General features: G+C 30.6%; 1 protein-coding gene across 1 annotated transcript; it reads left to right on the top strand.

The window, feature by feature from the left end:
* Positions 1–13,830: 13,830 nt before the first annotated feature.
* LOC146923513 (putative serine/threonine-protein kinase WNK5) lies at positions 13,831–17,534 on the top strand. Its single transcript, XM_085708667.1, has 7 exons — positions 13,831–14,223; positions 14,655–14,920; positions 15,095–15,318; positions 15,513–15,670; positions 15,748–16,051; positions 16,150–16,479; positions 16,990–17,534. Exons 1-7 carry the CDS (start codon positions 14,140–14,142, stop codon positions 17,349–17,351), a joined length of 1,728 nt encoding a protein of 575 aa, XP_085564793.1. The 5' UTR covers positions 13,831–14,139; the 3' UTR covers positions 17,352–17,534.
* The last annotated feature ends 1,002 nt before the right edge of the window (positions 17,535–18,536 follow it).

The raw sequence follows: 18,536 nt of genomic DNA, 5'->3' as shown, positions 1-18,536 counted from the left end.
AATGTGTGTATATATTCGCGAGGTTGAAGAAAGGAGATAAAAATATTTGGGATCATTAAATGACAGCGTGAATAAAAATATTTGTGAGATTGTGATGATTAAACGATATTGAAATTAAATATATAAGTGATAAAAAGATAATAAAATTCCTTTGAAAAAAAGGTAATAAAATTAAATGGAATCTCCTTAAAAAATTAATGGAACGGTTAAAAAAAATAAAGTTAAATGGAAGAAAAAAACATATTGAAATATAATATTAAAAAATAAAGAAAAAGTTCCCGACGTGAGTTAAAAAGAGGTAGTTTTTTAAAGTAACATTCAACAGCTTCTGGTCAAAGCTCATTCCATTCAATTTTATGCGTTGAAAAAAAGTACTTTTTTTAGTAAGTACTTAATTGATATTGTATTCGGCCTAACTTCTCCTTAAAAATGTAGAGAAGTTTGAAAAAAGTCGGGTCAAACGATACCTTAATCTCCCACAACGGCAATGTAGAAGCAATTGAATTTGGGAGGAAAAATTGAAAAATAGTTAAAAATATAAAAATTGGAAAATAATTAAATGTTATTAAAAATATAAAAATAAGAAAATAATTAAAAAAATTGGTTAGGGGCAAAAATGGAAATTCATAGGCCAAACCTTAAAAAAAAAAAAAAAACCACTTCCAATAATTGAATTACCAAAATGCCCCTCATAGGGGCAAATTGGTAATTTCAACGGACATTTCCTTTCTTATATATATAAGTCAAAGCTCATTCCATTCAATTTTATGCGTTGAAAAAAAGTACTTTTTTTAGTAAGTACTTAATTGATATTGTATTCGGCCTAACTTCTCCTTAAAAATGTAGAGAAGAAGTTTGAAAAAAGTCGGGTCAAACGATACCTTAATCTCCCACAACGGCAATGTAGAAGCAATTGAATTTGGGAGGAAAAATTGAAAAATAGTTAAAAATATAAAAATTGGAAAATAATTAAATGTTATTAAAAATATAAAAATAAGAAAATAATTAAAAAAATTGGTTAGGGGCAAAAATGGAAATTCATAGGCCAAACCTTAAAAAAAAAAAAAAAACCACTTCCAATAATTGAATTACCAAAATGCCCCTCATAGGGGCAAATTGGTAATTTCAACGGACATTTCCTTTCTTATATATATAAGTAGATAGATTGTATATCTTTCTTCTTATGCATAACTTCTTTTATAGGCTGGTTTCAATAGAAATGTGTGAAAAATCTGTCGAGGTCGCTGAGAGATTCATTTGGCGAATTACCAACTAATCTTCATCATACGGCGTGTGATTTCTAAGAGGTAACACTTGGGTATGAATTGTCACTGCAACGTTTGAGTATATGCCTTTGTGTCCAATTGATAACAAAAAACATCACGCATTCGTTTTGATTTTGCATACGCTTAGAATCATGAATTTAATAATGACCGTTCTATTACAACAAAAAAAAAAAAGATTGAACTGCAACGGAAATGTATGTTTTACAAATATTATACTTGTTGATGTATCAAACTTAATTATGATGCTCTGCCGGGAACTGCACTTCAGTGCAGCTGAGCCAACAGCACAGCGGTAGTTAACTAAAGTTCTCTTACTGAATGGTAGTTAACAAAGTCTGGGGGTAAAATGATATTTTTTTATGTGTTTTTAAGCCAAACTTAATGTGGGGAAAAACAATTTTCTTAAGATTTTGGGTTAAATATGATGTCAAATTTCAATTGTGGGTTGCTCAAAGTCCAAAGAGATTTTTCTCCGAGCCCATAATAACCTAATGATAGTATCAGAGACAATAGTTCATATCAGCATGTATGTATTATGGACACTCTTTCAGACAATGGTGGCCATGTGATGTGTTTTGTTGATGGAGGACCAACAGTGGTGCAATGTATGGATGAAAAAAATTCCTCTTTTTGGAGAGTATACTCAGATGAATAGATCGACTCACACTTGAGAGGAAGAATATTGGTGTATGGGTGTGAATAAGAGTCTCTTATTTGTTAGAAAACTTGACATTGAACACATATACATAATGCCTTAAGGTTTTCGGTCCCCACCCCCAACCCCCACCCCAATAACTCAATATATAGTACCTTGATAGTATTTTTGTACTTCTTTTCCTCAATTTCATATCATCATTTTTTGAATTTATGGAACATAACATTATTCGTTTTTTTCCTTCTTATCAAACATAGTTATCCTGTCATATAATTAAAATTGAATTAAAAAAAAGCTATTGTGGCTTTTGGAGGCTTCCTTCTAGTCAAAAAGAGGACTTTATTTGTAGTAAGAAGATAATCGAAGAAAATTATGTTGATGATAAGGTTAAGATAACATAAGTGATTGGCGATAGAAACATTGAAATGGATGGTTTGAAGACTTATAATTGGTGAGATGAATATATGATGTTTGTTTGGATTGGATAACTCCTACAAAACAATATATGGATGAAAATAATGTTGAGAGTGTAGAATATGGTGTTTTGTTAGAGTTGACTTATAAATGAGGTTAAATTGTCCAATGAAGTGTTAACACAGTGGTTTGAAATTTCTTCAAAAAAAAAAAAAAACACAATGGTTTGAAATGTCTCAAAATACTTCAGTGGAAAAGATGTTTGAAAGAATGGTAAGACTCTTCGAATCTCAATTTTTTTTTTTACAACTCTACGAATTTTAATGAGAGAGGTGATTACGTGCCTATGTTGACAACGACTCAAATATGATTAATTTCATGAAAGAGAACCTACAAACAACTAAAAATACAACTTTACTACATCACAAAGAGTAATTTTTATATCACTACATATGTAAATTTTCGAATATTGTCATGACGACAAAACAAGTCATAGAATTAAACAAGGTTTTTTTATAAAAAAATATTTAACACTTTTCATTTTTTTGAATGAAAGTCTATCTGTTTCATTTAAAATTTCCTTTTTATCAAACATTCATCCCTACCATATGAAAACAATTAGTAGAATTTATAATATCTTCTAAAAAATAAAAACTCCATCAAGTTATTTATTTTCTCTAAAATAAAAAAAATAGTATACTGGTGTTCTGATATAAAAAAATAAATGGAACCTTTTTTTTTCTTTCTTTTTTGTTTTGCAAAGTAAACGGAAGTTTATAATGTGATTATTATCATTGTCTGATTATTATAGATATACTCAAGAGTGTTTTGATAGATATGTAATTCTTAACATCTATCACTACCACATATTTTGTTTTCTGGGTCCTCCACTAAATAAATTCCAGTTATGTGCATTCATAGCTGGTTTCTTGAGTGCTTGACACCCAAGTATGCTTCCAACAATTACATTAGTACATCGCAATAGTATTAAATATTTCTTTGTCGGTACTATGCCTCTTAAGAAAATATTCTCTACATATTTTGTTATTTGTCTATATGTAGTAAAGAGATACATTTTACTTCAAATATATGTTAGAGTAGCTCAAGTAAGTAGATATTCCTTTTCTACCAAAAAGAAAAAAATTAGCTCAAGTAGACATGATCATTTTAAGTTTTCATATTCCATTTCCTTGTTCAAATTGTGAGTAATGACACTTTGATTTCACCATGATTTTTTCATGTCCTACACAATTTAGATTTTCTAATTTTTTTTCTTTAGTATTTTTAGGATAAGTAGGAGAGAATGAGAGAAAAACACGATTTCTGTATTTTGTTTAGATTAGAAGTATAAAGGAAAGTAAAACTTGCTTTTGGGAGTCATATTGTTTTTGGAACAAATAGAACCATATTATATATAAGCTGGAATGCTCAAGTTAAAATTGTGTAGACATTTTGGCTTGTTTTATTTGTCTATATGTAATAAAGGGCTGTCATGAATAACAAAATATGTAGAGAATATTTTCTTAAGAGGCATAGTACCGACAAAGAAATATTTAATACTATTGCGATGTACTAATGTAATTGTTGGAAGCATATTTGGCTTGTAAAATTCAAACCATCCCCGTTTAAATTCATTTATTGAATTGTCTAGTAATTTTGATTGAGTTGGTTGAAATAACAAGTTGCAAAAGTAATCTTTGTTGCGTAGATTTGATTCAGTTGGAATTACAAAAGATGTAGTATGTAATTGTTCATACGAGCTGTTTTAGTCGGCCAAAAGGAAGGCACAGTTTGGCCGGATAATTACATACATGCGATGGTAAATATGCGGTAATTATTAAGTTTTTCCATGTGGATAATGAGGATGTCAAAAGACACCCATTATTTGACCGGACTTCTTAAGTTTTATCCATGTGGATAATGAGGATGTCAAAAGGCACCCATTATCTGACATGACTTATTACCATATTTGATCATTGCATTGAGATTACCATTTGCAGTTAATTTTTAGCAGTCAAAAGATTGTGTTTTAATGGTGCTTTGGTATCTTGTTTTTGGTCTTTTAATTTACAACTTGTGATGATAAATATGTGGTAATTCTTAAATTTTTCATGTGGGTAATGAGGATGTCAAAAGACACCCATTATCTGACAAGTCTTCTTAAATTTTTCCATGTGGGTAATGAGGATGTCAAAAGACACCCATTATCTGACAGGACTTATTACCAATATTTGATCATTGCACTGAGAGTACCGCTTGCAATTAATTCTTAGCAGTCAAAAGATTGTGTTTTAATGGTGCGCTTGGTATCTTGTTTTTTGTCTTTTAATTTACAAATAAAGATAAATTGTGCATGTCTTATAATTAATTAATTTTGACATGTCGACTAATGTTTTGTGAGTGTAAACTCATTTAAGTATTTAAGAGTTTACATCCACACCTGTGATGGTAAATATTTGACAATTATAAGAATTTATTCTTTGTCAAAGTAAATTGTCATTCTTTGATCAATGCTGTAAAATACCGCTAGCAATTGATATTATTGTTTAAAAACTTGATATTGATAGTGCACTAGGTATTTTGGTGAGTACATTTGACTACTCTTGTTCTCTTTAAACTAATATAGTTTGTGTATCTGCTAATTTGAGTTAAATTTTTTAACTCTTAAAATTCTAATTTTTAGGATTTAAAGAAGAACATTGATATTGTTCTTGGATCTAAACCTTAGTTAAGGATGGTGAAACTCACATTATCTCACAAATTCAGTACCTAATGTGAGAATCAAGTTTGACAAGTGAGTATACACCAAATTCCATAGGTCACACGTGATCATAAAACTAAAATATCATATATATTAGAGGTGTTGTTTAAGATGACAAATCTCTTTTTTTGTTTTTGGGTCATATTTCGTTTGCTTAAACTAAGGTGCTTTTGAAGCAATACAGAGAAAGACAAGCTCTCATTGGAGAGTGAGTATTCTATTAAGATTGTTAGGCAAAGAAAATATTAAGAGCACATTATGTAAATATTTAATCTTGCTGAGACACTATAATTTCGACTATCAGGTGACTTGTTCGAAAATTCAGCATTTAGTATTCTATTTGCACAATTAAGTTTATAACTGTTATAGTTAAAAATGATCTTTTGAAGGATCAATTCATAAAGTGTGCAAATAAAGAAAAGCTGAAGCAAGAGAAAATAAAATAGTGCTCATTCGGAAAATACCTCAAAAGATAAGGGCAAATAAAGAAAGGTAGTCTTGATTGACTTATGTCCAATGATGTTGAAAGATATATCAATTTAGAATGGACAAAGTCGATAAAGATTGCTTTATTCATTTTTTGAACCAATTTTAGATTGTCGTTACTAACTTTTTTTGTATTTAAAAGACAATTTGGTGAATCATTATTTGAATTAATTTTTGTTTTAATTTCTCTTTGAATAAATCAAGATATTTTGAATTTTATTTTCAAATGATGATTCAATGTGTCTTTTAAGTTCAATTATTATAGTCAATTCAGTTATGACTTGTGACTTTCTATAATGTTTAAGGGTTTAAAAACTATAAATTTTTCGTCCCACAAATTAAGGAAATTTTGAGACATAAATTGTTAAATTTTCTTGAGGATATTGAGTTTGGGGGAGAGATATGGTAATAGAACAAAATTGAATGAGGAAGAATTAGTTCTAAACTAATTCATTTACTATTATTATAATATATTTGGATCCTCCTGAGGACATTATTGTTCTTCGTCTCAATCAAGTTAAGAAATTAATTCATATAGATCAAACTCAACACCCTTAAGTACTATGGCTTCTAGTGTAATTAAGAATTGACTGAAAAGAAAAATTCTATTTAGTTTGATTGAAAGACTCTATTAGGACAGTCATGATACTAGTTTGATTATTATACTTTTGGAGCTGCATAAGATGGATTTCAATATAGTGTTTCTTAATGGTGACATTAATGATACAATATGGTGCAGCTGAATAAAACTTTTGTGTCAATTGATACAAAGTAGATGGTTTGCAAAGTCATGAAATCCACTTATAAGTTAAGAAATTTGTCTCTTTACTGTTACCACAAATTCTCACAAAGTAATTGTCTCATTTGGTTTTGAGATAATATTATGGAGAATTGTGGATTTAGCAAGTTCAGTGGGAGTAAGTTTATATTCCTAGTTTAATATGTCAATTTTATTTTATTTAGTCAACAATGATATATGTTTGTTATGTGAAACCAAGGAAATCTCTAACAAAAGTTAGTGATGAAAGATCCTGGGGACACCTCTTTTGTATTAGGCATTTCAATACTTAGAGATTTTTCTCAAGGCATTATTCGGACATCGCAAAAGAGTTATATCAATAAAGTTGAAAATGAAATGACATAATTTTTGGAAGACCTCAATCACCGAGAGACTTTTCAGTCTCAAATATTGTCCATTAGAAAATTTATGAATTCAGAAATTTAAGTATTTTCCTACACTTTGCCTATAGGATTTTTATGTATGATTTTATTATACACATTTGGAAATAGTGTATATAATAAGATTGTTTGGCAGATATTTGAGCAATTCAAAGTTTGAATTGTTGAAAAAGCAACCATAAGGATTATTAAAGAGAACGGGAGAGTTTATGCTCACATCAGAGATCTGACAATTTGGAGATCATTTAAGTGTCAGACTTTGGCTTTTGGATGTAAGTAGATAATACACATCCTAACTCAAGAAATGACTGTAATTATTTATGTCACGTCACTTTGTTGCATATTGTTAAGGTATTGAAAGATCACTCAAGTTATATAGTGACATAATTCAGTCTTATAGTTATTCAACAACCTTTATAAAATTTATTGCCTTATAGATTATTGTTGTTGAATGATAGAACATGTAGAGACAAACGTTATGCTAGCTATACCACTAATCAAAGACATGACACCTAAGGTCTTTCATATGTTTGCTGTCATTGAGGATGTCTTGGATTAGTGGGAGTCTCTTTTATCTTATGTTCTATACTTTAGTTTTGGTATCGATACAGACTTTATGTTATGATTTTCTGTAGAAATAAATTTTATGAGGTTATTATTGTTATAACCATTTCTGTATCATTTGTGCAAATATTGAATTTGTACACTTCATTTTGATCTCACTAAAGTTTTCAGTTGGATCAGTTGGAAATAGCCATGATTTAAAGATCACATTGCATGAAATTTCCATGCCACTCATCCATATCGATCTATGTCATCAAGTGCATTGATATGGTGCTCGTCGGGGTTCCGTCACGTTATATGTCAGTGACGACAGCCGCTGTGGTCTCATTATTAATGTATGAGGTGGACCAGATTGTAAAGTTGAAATCTAAAGATAAATAGCATTGTGATGCGCGCCTAAAGAATTCTGATATAATTATTAAGATATGTAGCCCAAGTGGGAGATTGTTGGAATATTTTATTATTTTATTATATTCCAATATCATTATGTGGGCAAATATCGTAATAATAATTATATTAGCTATTTATCAATTGTGAGCCATAGTCAGGGCCGTCTTAACAAATTCATAGGCCCGGTTTTAATTTTATAAGGGATGCAAAAAAAAATTAAATTCCGGGCCCCAAAAAAAAAAATAAGCCATTTTAAAAAAAAAAATTATAAATCATACTTTGGTGGGTCTTGAACACATGACCTCACACTCAACAAAAAGTGGCCATGCCACTAAAGCAAGCTGTACAGACTAAAATAATTTGCTTTTATTAGATATATAACCATTATTTTTGTGTCTTACATATAAAAAAAATTATTTTGGGCCCCAAAAAATTGGAGGCCCGGTGTCGTCGCCCAACCTCGACGGGCTATGGGCCGGCCCTGGCCATAGTTGATTAGTGATCAAATTAAGTAATAAGGCTATTAGATTTCTATTTAGAATATTAATTAATTAATTAATTAATAGATATGGACTCAATATGAGTAGATGTCTGGATAGCCCATTAACGGAATAATGGGAAACCCTAATGGTCATCCAATATAAAATAGGCTATGGTCCCCAATATACCGTACACGGCGAACTCTCTCTTCTCCTCATCTGAAGAGAACTTGATGCATAAAGGTACCGGTTGAGGAAGAACCAAATCAGCCGCCGCTAACATTCTTGTTTGTTTCAAATCACCTCTCTCTTTGTTTACCGTTGTTGTGAAAGGGCTGCCATGAAAGCTTTATCCAGGTATTTCTAGTCCCCTAATTCTTGATATCCTTGATAAATCAAACATGTCGTAGATCCGATCATAATCATGTTCAATGTTTTGTTTGCTTCCGCTATTGATTCATAATTGTTGAATATGTTTTATGAAATCTCTTTTTATTAAGACCTAAATATCTAACAAGAAGCACACAGATTCCATGCACTGAACAGGAAGCCACATTCACCCGAATAACGTATTTAGAGTCGTCCGATCTTGATCCAATAGTCTACAAAATACATATTTAGTTTTTATTTTATAAATTCCAAACTTGAATCTAGCAGCTGACGACTCTAAACATGTTGACTGCATGATTGAGAAATTCCTCTAACATGAGAGAATCTCGGTCCAAAATAAAATGCGAGAAAACTAATAACGACGGAGAGAAGACAACAAGTGATCTACGTTATATAAATACCTCATGATATGATCTAGTTAACTTGCGCCATCACATGGTCAAAATTAAAAATGGTTACTATGATCTTTTATATTGGCTAATGTTAGGATTTAAACTCGTAAGAGTTTAATAGGTGAAAAAACGTCATAACTTAATCAAGTACCACGTTCAACACTTCATGGAGATTGCCATTTTTTTTAAAGCATAGACATTGCCATTGGTACAATTTTTTTTCCTCATGTTGATCTTTTGACTAAGAACCGTTGGCGCTTTACAGCCATACATTGTGAGTATGTAATCAATACATGAATACTTGCATATATCTATCTGAAAGGTTTGGTTAATTACTAATTTTTTAAAGGGGGGTCGATATATTTTATAGATATAAAGTTATTAGTCAAAATGATTAAGACAGTATTGTCACCATATATAATAAGATTCCAGGAACCTAAACCAACCTCCTAGCAAAAGACGCTTAATGAGCATTGGAGAAAAAGGTCAATAATACTATCATTTCCTTTAAAAAAAAAAAATCTCCTGGAATAGAATTTTAAAGGTAAAAGGACATTCAAGGAATCTAATTTCAAAGTTTCATAAAAAAAAAAAAAATGTTTCTAAAATTTCCGTGACTCCTTTTCATGAATATTTTAGTATTTATCTGATTATAATAATTTCAAATATCAAAATTATTTTATCCATAAAACTTAACTCAATGGACAATATTTTTGTTGAAGCAAGACGATATTTAACTGTTATGTTGAAAATATACATCTGAATTTGACATTGATGATTGAGCTATGCATTGTGTGTGTTAAGTTTTATTATGATTCTCTGTCTATAGTAATTATATTGTAATTATGCTATGAGTTATCAGTTTTTATGTGTAATTAGTTTTTGTGTTTCTCTATCACAAATCCTATAATATAAATAGGATCACTTACTTATACTTATGACACACAATGAATATACAAATATTTATCATATCCTGCTAAGTTTCTACAGTGTGTATTAGACGAAAAAAAAAGCTCAAATTTGTTTAAATCGAGTGTGTGGTAAAAGTTAAGTCTCACACAATTATTTGGTCTAGCTTAAATAAAAAACTGGGTCAATTAAGTTAAATAATCTTATCTCCTTACAAAATTTATTTTTTTTAAAAGCTAATTTTTTTTCTTATAATGATAAACAAATTATTCTAACACAAATTGTGCAAAGAAATTCACAACACAAGTCAAATAACAACAAAAGGAAACCAACAACACAAAAAAACTAGCAAAGAGAGCATTAAGAATCTAAATATTACACTTTTGTCCCTTCAAAATATTACTACATGGATATTTAGTTCATGCTATTAAATCTATACACACACACACACACACATACATATACGAAATGTTTTTTTTTTCTTTTTTTCTTTTCTTTCTGGCAAATATAGAATATTATAAAAGTTTATAACACTCAAAATTTGATTTATAGATTAAGATTTTCATTATTTTTATCTTGTGTTTTTAAAATTTTAAAATTTACATCTAGTTCATCTCATGGTGTGTCAACTTAGTGATAAGAATATGACTTTATATGTTTAAAATATGGGTTATGATAGAAGACAACTTTTATGAAGGTGTCTTTTATCAAGTTACTTTATGAGCATTTGCGAAAAGACACCAACTTACTTTTATGAAGGTGTCTTTTAGCAAAGTTATAACTAAAAAGTGAAAATCACACCTTAAGGTGTGACTTGATAAAAGACACCACCAAAGGGTGGCTTGTAACAAAACCCTTAAAATATTTAGTTTAGATTCAACTTATAAAGTCTATCATGTTTTTTTTTTTTTTGAGGGAAATAAAGTCTATCATGTTGTCACCTTAGTGATAACTGATAAGAATTTTACTCGACAACCTCAAAGAGGCCTAGTTCATATCTCAATAAGACAATTTCGAAATGATAATATTACTCTTATTAATAATAATCATTTTTCTTTCTGCTTTTTTTTAAAGCTACATTCAATTAAAATATTTGATTAAACATTAAAATAATTTTAAAATTTTATAAAAATTAGAGTTTTTTTTTTTAAGAGATAAAAATTAGAGTTATTAAGCATATTAATTCTACTTAGACTCACTCTTGAAACAACTTTCTCCATCCTTATATTATATATAAAATTTACTAGTCTTACTTCTTTTATTATAGTACTTTTTGTCTTGTAGAATATCATTTAATAAATGCGTGCTTTCTTTGTCTTATAAGTTATGACTGTGTGTATTTCTTGGATTTCATGCAACATAACATGAATGCACAGCCACAAGCTCCTCAGCAATGTCTACTTGTTAATTAAACTTTGTTTTTTTCTACACAAATTGGCCCCACCCTCTATGTACATGGCAAAACCACAAGCTTTTCAATGCTGCTTATGAAGTCACAGTGGGTTCCACCAACAACCCCCACAATGTCGATAATCATCTCATTTTATTACTTTCTTTTAACCTAATTCCTTTGCAGCTACATGCATGTCCAATATTTTAAAGGGTTAAGTATGTGATTCGTCCCTGCAAATAGGGGTTGCTTAAAATTTCGTCCCTACAATCGCTAATCCTTTTTTTTTGCCCCTGCAAAGTTTAATCAGTTAAAAATTCGTCCTTTGACCCAGTTAATCACTGCCACATCAGCAATTTACCAAAAATGGCATGGGAATTGACGAAAATACCCCTGGCTTTTTTTTTCCTTCAAAAATTTTTTTCCCAGATTTTTCCCGAATTTTTTTTTACAATTTTTTCTCCGAAAAATTTCAGTTTTTTCAGTTTTAATTTTAACATTTTTTTGTCCGAAATTTTTTATGATTTTTAATTATTTTTTCAGATTTTTTTTAACTTAAAAAAAATTTTCAAAATTTTGAAATTTTTTTTAAGAAAAAAAATAAGCCAGGGGTATTTTCGTCAATTCCCATGCCATTTTTGGTAAATTGCTGACGTGGCAGTGATTAACTGGGTCAAAAGACGAATTTTTAACTGATTAAACTTTGCAGGGGCAAAAAAAAGGATTAGCGATTGCAGGGACGAAATTTTAAGCGACCCCTATTTGCAGGGACGAATCACATATTTATCCCTATTTTAAATAGTGGTAGTCCAATTAGGATTCTTCATATATATAGTAGTGACAATTACATTTGAATGTAGATGATGCAATCTTGAATGGGAGATATATCATGGTCATTAAAACATATAGAAGACCATGATATCACATTTAAGATCGTAGTGGCATTGGCATTTGCTTGTTTTTATTTAAACAGTTGTGTTATCCTAAGTTTTAGACATCAGACTATACTTGCTCAAAAAAAAAAAAGACATCAGACTATACATAGCATACATGATACGGATACGGTATATTTATATTTTATCTTCACTTCTCTTTACCATTTTTTGGGTCAAGACATTTCTCTCACCTTTTATTTATAACAATTTATACACATTTAAAAAGTAGTTGTGTTATTTTGACGCACAAATTTGACATTAAATTTTAACAAATTAGTTGATTAATAGTGTTCAATTACATTTCCCTCAAAAAAAAAATAGTGTTCAATTACATGTTTAGTTATGATTGAGGAGTTGGATATCTCGAATGTTTTGAACTAAGAAATAATTTAATAACTAAATTATTAACATTTATCATTAAAAAAACTTAATTATGATGCGTAGATGGTTATATAACAATATGTTATAATTCATTAACCATCCAATTAACTAAGATTTTGAATGCTACTAACCATAATTTGTAGCTGTTCAAATTACATAATATTTTTTATTAACCATGATTTTTGTTTAAATATACACTTAAAATCATTGTTAATGACGTTAAAAAGTTGTGGTTAATTATATTTAGTGGATGCCGAACTTGGTAACGCAAACTTATGACTTAAGTAGGGCCATTAAGATGTTAGGAGGTCCTTTGATGTGTGGAAAAAAATAAAAAAACAAAAAACTATATTTAGTGGATGATCAGTGAATTGTCATGTCTTGTTATATTCATTAACAATCCACCAAACTACATCAACTACATTGAACTATATTAACCATTTAATATATTATTGAATTTGGCATCATTTCTCCGTAGTTTTTGCTAAACAATTATTTCTCTTTCAAAAGATGAAAATACACATAAAAATCCAATAACATCGTATTTTACATCAAAATTTTAATAGTAAATTATCATTTCACTATTTAAAGTATACCCAAGTGTTCTATATAAAACTACATGCATGATAAATAGATAATTGTCATGTTGCCATTCATGATTCATCCATTTCATTATTAAAAAGATGCTACAATCACTTAAACTACACCAAATTCTTCTCCCCAAGTTCATTTCTTCAACTTCTTCTTCCAAGGTTTATTCTTCTTCCTTCACCTTACTCCATTTAATTTGCCACATTCTTCTTATGTTTTTTTTTTCTTTCTAGATTTTCCTATTCCACACACAAATGATTACTATTGCTACTACACCCACCAAAGCGTGTCCACATATTCTTTCAAAGGTTCCGTCCTTTATTGCTTTTCCCATATTCATTCTTTCTAAATGACCAAAATACCCCTACCTTTTACCTTTACAATCCATAAAACCCCTTAAAAAATAAAGGGTATCAAAGTAAACTCATTAATTGCCAAGTCAAATAGTATCTATATTCTATCTATATAGGATTATTCCCATGTCATGTCAAACTCTATGCTAGTGCAACACTTTCATGTGTTGCTTTCGTTTCTAAATAGAACAAGAAAATAAGTAAAACAAACAAAAAAAAAAAATCTTCAATTGGTTGTAACTTATTATAAGCACATAACTTGGTTGGTTTTTAACATGTGCAAAAGAATCAAGAGTATTGACTATTCTAAACTCTTGTTTTTGAGTCTTTTTTCACGTTAACCATGACTCTACCTTCTTCAATAATTTCATATAAATAGAATTATTGTTATTTTTGTTTTCACAGCACAAAAATATATAAACCACTGCAAAATTTCTAGTATCTTTTTTTTGTTTATGTGATCTTAATGCGACCGAGATTGAGGCTGCATCAACTATAATTGTCTGCAATATCAAGAATCGTGACGCGAACGATAATATAGAAGATTATTGTTAACTTGGTGTGTATATAGCTAAGAATTAGACATGTTTTGTAAGAGAGAGAACATGGAGGAATTCAAGGAAGAGAATCTTTATGTGGAAACTGATCCAACTGGTCGCTATGGTAGGGTAAGTTCTAAAATACTCTGTTTTCTCTCTGTTTTTCCTCTGTTTCTTGTAACATGTGTTATATTATCTCATTCAAGTTTTAGTATGTATGTTATTTGTGTTACATAAGTATGTTGTTTTACAAGGAACATGTTTTTTTCTTTTCATTTTTGTCACATGGTTAGTGTTGTAAGATATGTTAAGCAATTTGCTATATGGTTATTAGGTTTGTTAAGATAAGTTTTAAATCGGGTCGTGTCGCGATCTTTGATGTTATAGAGAGCAGTCAAATAATGCTAATGCAACAGTCTTAACAGCGGTCGTAGAGATATCAAAGATTTTATACCGTGATACTGATTGTATACCGTTTGTTTAAAACCATGATTGAAAGAAACTGTCTCATATAATGGAATTAATGTGACAAATATTGTGTGTTCTGTGTGATTGATTAGTTTGGAGATGTTCTTGGAAAAGGGGCAATGAAGACAGTGTACAAAGCAATTGATGAGGTCCTTGGGATAGAGGTAGCATGGAACCAAGTCAGACTCAACGAGGTACTAAACACGCCAGACGATTTGCAGCGCCTTTACTCGGAGGTTCATCTCCTAAGCACACTCAAGCACCGGTCGATCATGCGATTCTACACATCTTGGATTGATATTGATAACAAGAACTTCAACTTTGTTACAGAAATGTTCACATCAGGCTCACTGAGAGAGTAATTTTCTTTCTATATATGAAATTTCATGTCATGCACCTTATGAAAACGCGAAATATTTCATTTCTGTTATACTTATATGAATGTGATCATCAATAACTAAAATTTGAGAATATTAATTTCTGTCTTGTTATCTCTTTGATGAAATAATTGTCAATTTTCGAACACGTCCAGGTACCGGAGGAAATATAAGCGAGTAAGTTTACAAGCAATAAAGAGCTGGGCGCGGCAAATCTTACAAGGGCTAGTTTATTTACATGGCCATGATCCACCTGTAATCCATAGGGACCTAAAATGTGATAACATATTTGTCAATGGTCATCTTGGACAAGTGAAAATTGGTGACCTTGGACTAGCTGCAATTCTCCAAGGTTCTCAATCAGCTCATAGTGTTATAGGTACTTACATTTTAGCCAATGACTTTCAATGTTGCAAACTAAACATCGGTATATTAATTGTTATGTTAGTATTTTCTCTTTCACGAGGGTTTGCACTCCGATCATTCAACTCCTTTAATATCGAGCTAAAATCAGTTAAGCTACACTGTTATTATATTTATATATTTTGAATCAAAAATTTCTTATTGTCTTAGGAACACCGGAGTTCATGGCTCCGGAAATGTACGAGGAAGAATACAATGAACTTGCTGATGTTTACTCATTTGGCATGTGTGTATTGGAAATGCTCACATCTGATTATCCATATAGTGAATGTACTAATCCAGCACAGATATACAAGAAAGTGACATCGGTATATTCACATTCTTGTTTAGATGTCACGATATCAGTAAAATTTGATGTTTTATTAAGTAAACATTTCTGTTTTAGGGCAAGCTACCAATGTCATTTTTCCGCATTGAAGATGGGGAAGCGCGGAGATTCATCGGAAAATGTTTAGAACCTGCAGCAAAGAGACCGTCAGCGAAAGATTTGTTGCTTGAACCTTTTCTTTCGACGGATGATACGTCATCAGCAATGAAGTTAAAAATTCAGAAGCCGTTTTTGAATGAAAATGAGATGGAAAAACTTCAATTGAGTGATGAATTTCAAAGGACTGAAATGAAAGTCATAGGAAAGTTGAATCCTGAAGATGATACTATCTTTCTCAAAGTACAAATTTCTGATAAGAAATGTATGTATACTTTACAGAAATTTCTGCACATAGAAGGAATTTGACTATGATATATATATACTTTACCTAACAATATTTTCTTCTTCATATTAATGCAGGTTCTGTTAGGAATGTATATTTTCCCTTTGATATTCTCACTGATACTCCAATTGATGTTGCAATGGAGATGGTAAAAGAATTGGAGATTTCTGATTGGGATCCTTTTGATATTGCAAAAATGATCAATAGAGAGATATCTGCTCTTCTACCACATAGATGGAAAAATGATTACTCAGATTCCTTCCATACATTCAGTTATCAAGATGATGATGTCGATGAATCTCGTCTTCATTTCCGCTCGATCTCTTCTTCTTCATCGTTACATGAATCAATACCGGATTTTGTCAGTAAATCTGAGGAAATATCGCACGGATATTATTTGCTCCATGGTATGTCTTTTTTCTCTCCATTTCCATCCATTTTCCTAACAAGGCCTATATATGATGGTTTTGAAATGCATTATACAGTTTTAGTAGTTTGTGCAACTACATTGCGACCTTAATTGTGACGAACTAAAAGCACGCCACTTTTGTATTTTACACGGACTAGAAATGAACAAAAATTTTGTAGAGATCAAAATCAGTCGATTTTATAAGGACGAAAAACATATTGTACTATTTTCTTCATTTTTAAGGAAGTCCTGATGAAAAATCCAAGGTCTTGTGTGAATAAACAACAAAATTAAGCATGTATAGCATTAGCGCTTGTGCTTATGTATAAGCTATTTATATAACAAAATATTAAATGAAGTTAAATTGTTTTCATATAAGCTATAAATTGTTTCCATATGCCATTCCAAACAAGCTCTACTACAATTACATCAACCATGTTCTAAGATATAAATGTTTGTTTAATTAGTTTTGTAGTCTCCATGGTAACATGCAAAACTTTTGTTGCAGATGATTTTCATGATGATAATAGTTCAAGATGCTCTTCACAAGGGACATATTCAAACTGGAACTACTATTCTATGGATGACCATGAACACAATATAGCCTCAATCAGAAAAGATAAGCTTCCCATCATGAAGAGTCACAATTGCAACCATTGTAAAATTGTAGGAGGATCACAGAACTGTTCATCAAGTAAAAGTAAGATGGTGATGGAAAATCGAAAACTGACACGGAATAGGTCTCTGATCGATACGCGGAGCCAATTGTTACACAGATCATTGGTTGATGAGTTGATCAAAAGAAGGCAAGTCAAGACAGTTGGTGCTGTGGAGAATATTGGATTTCAGTCACCTTATGATGTCAAATAGTCACAGATTGTATCTATTTGCTTTAATAAGAACACTTTTTTTTTTAGTCAATTAATAAGAACACTTAAAAGGAGTGTGGTAGAAAATATTAAAGTGATGTAGTAACTTTTTAAATGAGTGTTTCTTGAACATTGAAAATTATATAGACTTGTATATATGGACTTGAGAAAATTATCCGGTCAATTTGTTTTTGGGTTAGCATATTTCCTACGTAGAACAGACACTTCAAATTTAAGGCATGTTCGATACATCTCATTGCCTTGCACCAACACGACTTGAGCAAATTATTGCTATTTATCAGTGTCAATGTGTGAGTGTTGTTTTATCTTGGTTTTCGGGTGTCAAACATTGATTACGTTCGAACCTTTCTAACCGGTGATATCTTATTTTTTCTTGGGAAGGGAAAAAGTAAGCAAAACCCTTGAGAATCGAGGTCCGGGAGTTGTTTTCGCTACGGGAAGGTGTTAGGCACCCATAACGACTATAGTATCCTATAGGAACCGTCTTTAATTTCTACGCGCGCGCTTTATTTTTAAATGCTATTTGAAAGTATTTATTTAAACCTAAGAATTTCCAAGTGAAGAATTGGAGGGAGAAGAATGTTTTTGGATTTTTATTTTAGTTGAATTGAAGGAATTTTGTTCCTTGCCTACGTACCCGTTTAAGGGATCAAATCCACCGTAGTTCTCTTTCAAAAAATGTTTTTGTTTTTGTTGGTTGATTTTAAGTTTGAAAAATTAATTTGAAGAATAGAAAGAGGCCTCAAGGGCATGAGATTAGGAAATTGTGAGGTTGAATTAGTCATTTGCAAAATATGGTCTAAACATGATTATTTTCATTGAAATTTGATTAAGAAAATGAAAAAGGAAAATACAATGGGATTTTGATCCCAAGGTTTATTTAGAAAATAGTTTGGGTGATGTTGTTCACGTTTTTTGGAAAATTGATTTTTCTAAGTATAGAGCCTAAACATACATCTAAACATACAATCCTAAACATACATCTAAACATGCATACTCTAACTATATAGTGATGTGTGTGCATGTGTCGGTGCTTGTGTTGGTGTACATTGTTAGAGTCCATTGTCCTTTACATCATACCCTAAATACATTCTATGGCCTCCTTGCCAAGAAAATTAAAAGTGCATAAAGGAAAAATATTACAAAACCCCTAAGTGTTTACATT

The sequence above is a fragment of the Medicago sativa genome, chromosome 5 (genome assembly GCF_051527215.1).
Source record: "Medicago sativa cultivar Bolivia chromosome 5, Bolivia_mono, whole genome shotgun sequence".
Taxonomy (NCBI): domain Eukaryota; kingdom Viridiplantae; phylum Streptophyta; class Magnoliopsida; order Fabales; family Fabaceae; genus Medicago; species Medicago sativa.
The sequence above is the reverse complement of the archived record's forward strand: the minus strand, read 5'-3'. Positions and strand labels throughout refer to the sequence as shown.

Bases quoted from the DNA above. Each gene is read 5' to 3' on its own strand.
- LOC146923513 (XM_085708667.1), top strand. From the start codon at position 14,140: ATGTTTTGTAAGAGAGAGAACATGGAGGAATTCAAGGAAGAGAATCTT. The intron at 14,921-15,094 runs GTAATTTTCTTT...GAACACGTCCAG, and splicing joins ACATCAGGCTCACTGAGAGA to GTACCGGAGGAAATATAAGC. The intron at 15,319-15,512 runs GTACTTACATTT...TTATTGTCTTAG, and splicing joins ATCAGCTCATAGTGTTATAG to GAACACCGGAGTTCATGGCT.